We start from the raw sequence: 7166 nt of genomic DNA, 5'->3' as shown, positions 1-7166 counted from the left end.
GCTGAATCTGTTAGAAATTCCTTTATGTTTAAGTCCAACCAACATCTTACGCTGTGATGTTTATCATTTCAGTACTAGTTGAAGTCAATTTCAACCATCTTGTATTTTTTCAGAGGAGTACTGAAGTGAAACTTGTAGGTTTGATTCTTCTAATGCTCCTTTGTGTGTAACAGAAAGAACTATTTCATCACAATTGGCTGTAGCCCTGAGCTACAGGTTGTACAGTGTTTTGCAGTTCATGTGGGTATGTGGATGGGAAGGGGGAGGAAGGGGTAGCACTGGGAAGCTTATCTAGTTCGAAGCCATCACCACTGCTAGAACAGCACCACAAAGCCCAGGCTGCCCTGTTGGTAGTTCGAACACCTGATTCTTTCAAAGCATGTAGGTAGGGTTCAGTGATATTTTCCCAGAAGCCCTCAGTAGAAGTAAATTTTTTTTCAGTTGTTAATTATCTATAGGAGAAAATGATAATTGCATTTCCAAAGGTCTGCTGTATTTTAACATTCAGATCCTTGACATTGATTGCTCTTTGAAACTTTGAATACTGATAAAGGAAATGTGCTTGAAAGAGATGCCATTTAAATCCAGGCCTGTTAAAAGCCTGGCTGTGAGAGGAGTAACTCTTCAAATATTACTGATTTGTTAATGCACTGTATCCATTACCTGCCCCTTGTCAGAGCCCCAAAGAAAGCAGGGATCTTAAGTTGTCAGTAGCTTACTTAAGAGAATAACAACCAAAATAATAAAAGTCATCTTTTTTTTTTTTTTTTTTTGAGGCGGGGGGCGGAGCGGGGAATGAGTGAGTGAGTGGGGGAGGAGCAGAGAGCAGGAGAGAGAGAGAATCCCAGGCGGGCTCTGCACTAGTGCAGAGCCCAAAGTGGGGCTCAAATTCACAAACCATGAGATCATGACCTGAGCCGAAATTGGACACTTAACCAACCGAGCCACCCAAGTGTCTCTAGAAGTCATCTTTCTGAGGAATGAGTTGTTGGAGGTGAGGTTCATCTAGAAACAAGTTTGTTAAGTGTGAGGCTGGAGTAGGATGCTGAATTCTGACCTTCTCTAGATGGGGAAAGGCAGTTCCCATGTTTTTGTTTTGTTTTGTTTTGTTTTTCTATAAAATAACCAGCTTCGAATGTAATAGAGGTTTTTCATTGGCAGGAACCTTCAAGATAGTTTTTACTCAATCTCCTTCCTTTTACAGGTAAGAAAACTGGAAGAAATTCTTAGCAGATAATTGGTGCATGCCTGTTATTTTCTAGGCACTGTGGTGGGAAGTAGGAGTATTGTGGGCAAGGCAAGGTTGACTGGTTAGACTAATTAGAGAGAGAGATCATGGATTAGGAGACTAAGTAGGTCTAGACTAGACCAGAGTTAGATTAGTACCCAACCTACTGTTGCTTTGACCAGCAGTCCTGTTTCACCCTTGCCAGCTCCTTCGCCACCTTGAATTATATGCTCCCCTTCCCTCTTCCACCCTCTCACTTCTGGCTGTATATCATCTGAGAACAGTGGTTCTCAACACTGCTGGTTTCATCTCTCCCTCAAATACACACATGTGAATACACACATGTAATTTTTCATACCATCTCAGGGCATGCACAGCTCTCTTGAAGTCCATGGGTGTCAGTACAAGAATATGTGCCACATAAAGAAAACTTCATAAGCTATTCACTTTGTTTTGTGGAATTTTGTGGGGTCTGCAGTATTTTTACTATTGGTGAGAATGTTATCAATCACTCAGTGAATCAGTCAATCAGTTGACATGCCATTTTTCAGGCACCCGTGGTAAGATAAGAACTTTAAAATACAATGCCTGTTTTACCCTAAGGAAATTGAGATAGAGAGATGTCAAGCATCAGTCCCTTCAGCCTGTAAATAGTGAGACCAGCATTTGAACCCAGGCTTCAGACTCTAATTCTAGGGTTTTTCTCTCTCAGAGCAGCTACCTTGAAGTGTCAGAAATACCTATTAAATTGGAGATACTTTTTCACTATGTAACAGATCACTAGTGTTTTAGGAGTCTGAAAGTGCGGGAGATCAGTAAGGGCTGGAGTACATTGGGAAAGGGAAAACTTCTCATATAGACAATCCATCAGAAGATGAGGTAAGATAGGGATAAGTGAAGTAGGATCAAAATGGTTAATTTTGATTCTACCCAGATGTTTCTAGAAGGATGGAAATTAGTTTGAGGTGCCAAAGAGCTAATTACTGGTATAGTAATTCCTATTGCTTAAGATCTACTTTTAAATATAGATATCTTTACTTAGGTAATCAGTGTTTTTGTTTTGTTTTGTTTTGTTTTACTTATACCTTACATTTTAAGATGGAGTAAAGAAGAAGGTGTATGGGATCTGGTTACTTCAGCACACATTTATTTATGCGTTAGCTAGAAGTGATAGACAGTAATGAGTAATAAACAGTCCTTAGTCTCAAGAAACTTAAATTCTGATTGGGGAATTATGACATCAACCATATCTGAAGAATCTAGAATGTAAAAATATAAAATTTCTTGATAATTTTGGTTCTTCTCATTGTTTTTTATGGACTTCAGTTAGTATGTATTTTTTTTTTTTAACGTTTATTTTTTTATTTTTGAGACAGAGAGAGACAGAGCATGAACGGGGGAGGGGCAGAGAGAGAGGGAGACACAGAATCGGAAGCAGGCTCCAGGCTCTGGGACATCAGCCCAGAGCCCGAGGCGGGGCTCGAACTCACAGACCGTGAGATAGTGACCTGAGCTGAAGTCGGATGCCCAACCGACTGAGCCACCCAGGCGCCCCTAGTATGTAAAATAAAACTATACTATTGTTTGCAATGGCTCCCAAATAACATTTTCACTTGAAACAGATAAATATCACTCCACAAGTTTAATTAAGAGGCTGAGAATATGGTATAGAACCTTTGAAGGTAACGTGTTTAATTTGTGGTTATTTTATTTGAAACAATTGAATTGGTTTATAACTTATGATGGTCTCACTGAGAACTGTTAAGCTTTCAACTTGCCGTGATCCAAAGCGCTCTAGTTTGAGTGTCTTGGTGTGTATATAAAGTAATTACAGCCTATAGCCTATAGCCTTGAGTACTATTACTATGCTAAGTGCTTTACAAGAATTATCTTGTTGAATTTCCACAATAGTGGCACATGGCACCACTATTGTCCCCATTCTGCAGATGAGAAAGAAAGTCAGCAAAGGAAACCTAATAATCAAGTTAAAAGCCAAAATGGCTTGAAGGATTGTATTCTCCAAATACTCAAGTACAAAGAGTTTAGTAGTAATGACAAATCATTTAATCTTATATAATACATTTTTTTAATCTAATATCTTTCATTTGTTCATCATTAAGAGAGAGAAGAGCTGAAATTGCTGGAGTATCTTTGGATCACCCTTATGTTTGAACCTACAAACATTAGTGCCAAGTAAGTGTTTCTCCTATAGGTTTACTGCGGAATTTCTTTTTTTATCTTTATTTATTTTTAATATGAAATTTATTGTCATATTGGTTTCCATACAACACCCAGTGCTCATCCCAACAGGTGCCCTCCTCAATACCCATCACCCACCCTCTCCTCCCTCCCACCTCCCATCAACCCTCAGTTTGTTCTCAATTTTTAAGAGTCTCTTATGTTTTGGCTCCCTCCCTCTCTAACCTCTTTTTTTTTTCCTTCCCCTCCCCCATGGGTTTCTGTTAAGTTTCTCAGGATCCACATAAGAGTGAAAACATATGGTATCTGTCTTTCTCTCTATGGCTTATTTCACTTAGCATAACACTCTCCAGTTCCATCCACGTTGCTACAAAGGGCCATATTTCATTCTTTCTCATTGCCACGTAGTATTCCATTGTGTATATAAATCACAATTTCTTTATCCATTCATCAGTTGATGGACATTTAGGCTCTTTCCATAATTTGGCTACTGTTGAGAGTGCTGCTATAAACATTGGGACACAAGTGCCCCTCTGCATCAGCACTCCTGTATCCCTTGGATAAATTCCTAGCAGTGCTATTGCTGGGTCATAGGATAGGTGTATTTTTAATTTTTTGAGGAACCTTCACACTGTTTTCCAGAGTGGCTGCACCAGTTTGCATTCCCACCAACAGTGCAAGAGGGTTCCCGCTTCTCCACATCCTCGCCAGCATCTATAGTCTCCTGATTTGTTCATTTTAGCCACTCTGACTGGTGTGGGTATCTGGTACCACTGGGGGTGGTATCTCAGTGTGGTTTTGATTTGTATTTCCCTGATGAGGAGTGACGTTGAACATCTTTTCATGTGCCTGTTGGCCATCTGGATGTCTTCTTTTTTTTTTTTTTTTTAATGCTTTGTAATCAGTATATTAAGGAGACATTCATACATTTCAAGAATTGCTTAATTCTGATATCCAGATTTAAGCTTGTGAACATGACTTTTAAACATACAATTAAAGCTATTCATCATAATTTGCTATACTACCAACATTAAATTACGGTTACTTTGGAGCATAAGTTAAATTGTTTAAAGTAAGCCTGTAACATACCTAAAAAACACCTTCCTAGCTCATACATGCAAATTTACTTTTCCGTGTAAATATCTCTTCAGTCTAAGTTACTCTGCTCCCGTAGTCACTACTCTGAAGCTTATCATGGTCCAAAGAGAAGGAAAAAAAATGTAACCAGGGCTGGTGTGTGTCTATATATATATTTAAAAAAAAAGATGGCACAGCAGAAGGGAATGCAGTTCTACAAGTGCAAGCCCTCAAACAGCAGATTATGATAAACCCCTTCTTTAGAAAGGTATCCTTTCCACCACTGATACCACAGGCCAAATTACACAGCATGCCATCTTTAAGTAACAGTTGAGGCAACAGAATAAATGCAGAAGCATCACAATGAATCCCACTTAATAGAACTACAGACCAACCCTTCTCTACAAATTCTTTTTCTGATTGCCAATTAAACACAAGTTTTAACTTCATAGCTTAACAATTAAGGGTCATACACTGAAGTCAATACATTTACCTAGCATTTTCAGTCTAAACTAGTTCATGTACATAGAGCTGAGATCAATTACAAGGTCGGGCCTCTAACAAATGCTAAGGGAGATTTTTTAAAAGTAGTTTTTACAAGTGTTAAACTTATCTTGCACACTGAAGTCATCATACATACAGGGCAAAGTCAGAGCTTTTATATTTTTTATTCTTCATTTAACTTTTAAAACACTACTATAGTTGAATATTAAAACAAAAACAATAATAGCAAGTAGTGAGCTATGATTATAGTCCTTCATTCGTTCACTACTGCATATAAAATGCCAGCAGTGTTCTTCACTGGCCCCATTAAGAGGTCTGACACTGAACAGCATGGTCCTTCTGATCTAAAACAATGATAATATCTCCTGGTTCCAGTCCAGGTTCTTGGTCTCCTTCACCATGGAATGTTATCTTCTGGCCATCTTTCATGCCTTTGTCAATATGAACTTCTAGAATCTTCTTTTCTCGAACTATCTTCCTTCCATTGCAGCTTTTACATCTATCTTTAGGACTCATCCATTCCCCATGGCCCTGGCACTCCATGCACACAGATTGAATTTGCTGAACCATTCCAGGTCCTATCTGATGAATTCTTTTTTTTTTTTTTTAAATTTTTTTCAACGTTTATTTATTTTTGGGACAGAGAGAGACAGAGCATGAACGGGGGAGGGCCAGAGAGAGAGGGAGACACAGAATCGGAAACAGGCTCCAGGCTCTGAGCCATCAGCCCAGAGCCTGACGCGGGGCTCGAACTCACGGACCGCGAGATCGTGACCTGGCTGAAGTCGGACGCTTAACCGACTGCGCCACCCAGGCGCCCCCATCTGATGAATTCTTATTTTCATTCCAGTACCTCGGCAATAGGGACAACATTCTACCACTCCTTTCTTACCACCTCGGCCTTCACATTTGTCGCAAATCACATTCTTTTGCAGAGCTAGTTTTCTTGTTGCACCATTATATAAATCTTCTAAGGTTACAGGGAGCTGATGCATAACATTTTTACCTCTCCTCTCTCTCTGCATCCTTCCTCTTCCTCCAAAAAACATATCAAAGATGTCCATGGGGGAGCCAAAACCACCACCTGCTCCACCTTCTTTAATTGCCTGTTCTCCTCCTTTGTCATATAATTCCCTTTTCTTCGCATCAGAGAGCACTTCATAAGCTTGAGAAATCTGTTTAAACTTCTCTCCTTCATTTGGATTCTTGTCAGGGTGGTACTTCAAAGCCAATTTCCTGCAAGCCTTTTTCAATTCTTCCTGGGTGGCATTGGGTTTGACCCCCAAAACATCATAGTAAGTAGTTTCTTTCACCATTTTCTACAGCCGGTGAGGGGGCGGAGGCCGCTGTGGGGGAGCGGGAAGGAGCGCGTTGCTGGGGCAGCTCGGGCAGCCGCCGCTCCTCGGCTTTTCAGCGAGCGTTCTGGAAAGTTCCCTGGATGTCTTCTTTAGAGAAGTGTCTATTCAAAGTTCTAGAATGTCCACGTCTCTGCAGATTATGGATTGCCTTAGTTTCTATGATAAGAAGTAATTCTACTGCATAATAATAATTCTCAAAGTATATTAAAATTTATTATAGTTGTATTGTATATTTTCTTGCATCATTACATGCATTATATGGAAAAGCATTATATGCATTATATGGAAAACGATGCATTGCATTATGTCATCATATTTAACTAGCTAATTGTGAACCTGTTTCCCTTGTTTGTAAGCAACTTGGTTTCCTGGCAGCTCAAGGAGGTTGTTAGTTGCATAATTTTTCACAAACAGTAAGTGAAGAACCAGGATTCAAACGCAGTCCTGAATGACTCCGGAAACATGCCCTTCACCCCAAGTCAAGATTTACTTTATAATCACACTCCTTTTATCTAAGTTTGAATTGTAAATTTACCAAATATATTGGAGTCACTGTGTATGTAAGAGTGTAAAGAACATACCTTAAAAAGTTGTGTGCCAGAAGAAACTGGATGTACATGACTCATCATCATCGTCTAGAGAACCATCACCCTGTGCTATAGTCATATGAAATTATTTATGGAGACTCAGTCAAACAAAACACAGGGGGGGTGTATTGTTTATACATATAATAATATGTTAAGTGAGGTTTTCTTTTCTGTTTTGATTGAATACCCAAGAAAAGAGATGGCTCTTATTCT

General features: G+C 39.4%; 1 protein-coding gene across 1 annotated transcript; it reads right to left on the bottom strand.

Moving 5' to 3' along the window:
- Window positions 1–5153: 5153 nt before the first annotated feature.
- LOC105261088 (dnaJ homolog subfamily A member 1-like) lies at window positions 5154–6439 on the bottom strand. The gene is made up of 2 exons (XM_023243391.2): window positions 5827–6439; window positions 5154–5590 (listed from the first exon to the last, which is right to left on the bottom strand). Exons 1-2 carry the CDS (start codon window positions 6322–6324, stop codon window positions 5315–5317), a joined length of 774 nt encoding a protein of 257 aa, XP_023099159.2. The 5' UTR covers window positions 6325–6439; the 3' UTR covers window positions 5154–5314.
- Window positions 6440–7166: the final 727 nt, after the last annotated feature.

This window comes from Felis catus, chromosome D4 (genome assembly GCF_018350175.1).
Source record: "Felis catus isolate Fca126 chromosome D4, F.catus_Fca126_mat1.0, whole genome shotgun sequence".
Lineage (NCBI taxonomy): Eukaryota > Metazoa > Chordata > Mammalia > Carnivora > Felidae > Felis > Felis catus.
Note: the sequence above shows the minus strand (reverse complement) of the source record. Positions and strands in the feature narration are given on the sequence as shown.

Coding starts and splice junctions, on each gene's coding strand:
- LOC105261088 (XM_023243391.2), bottom strand. CDS start 6,324: ATGGTGAAAGAAACTACTTACTATGATGTTTTGGGGGTCAAACCCAAT. Junction 5,591..5,826: donor TAAGAATTCATCAGATGGGG/GCGCCTGGGTGG, acceptor AGAATTCATCAG/ATAGGACCTGGAATGGTTCA.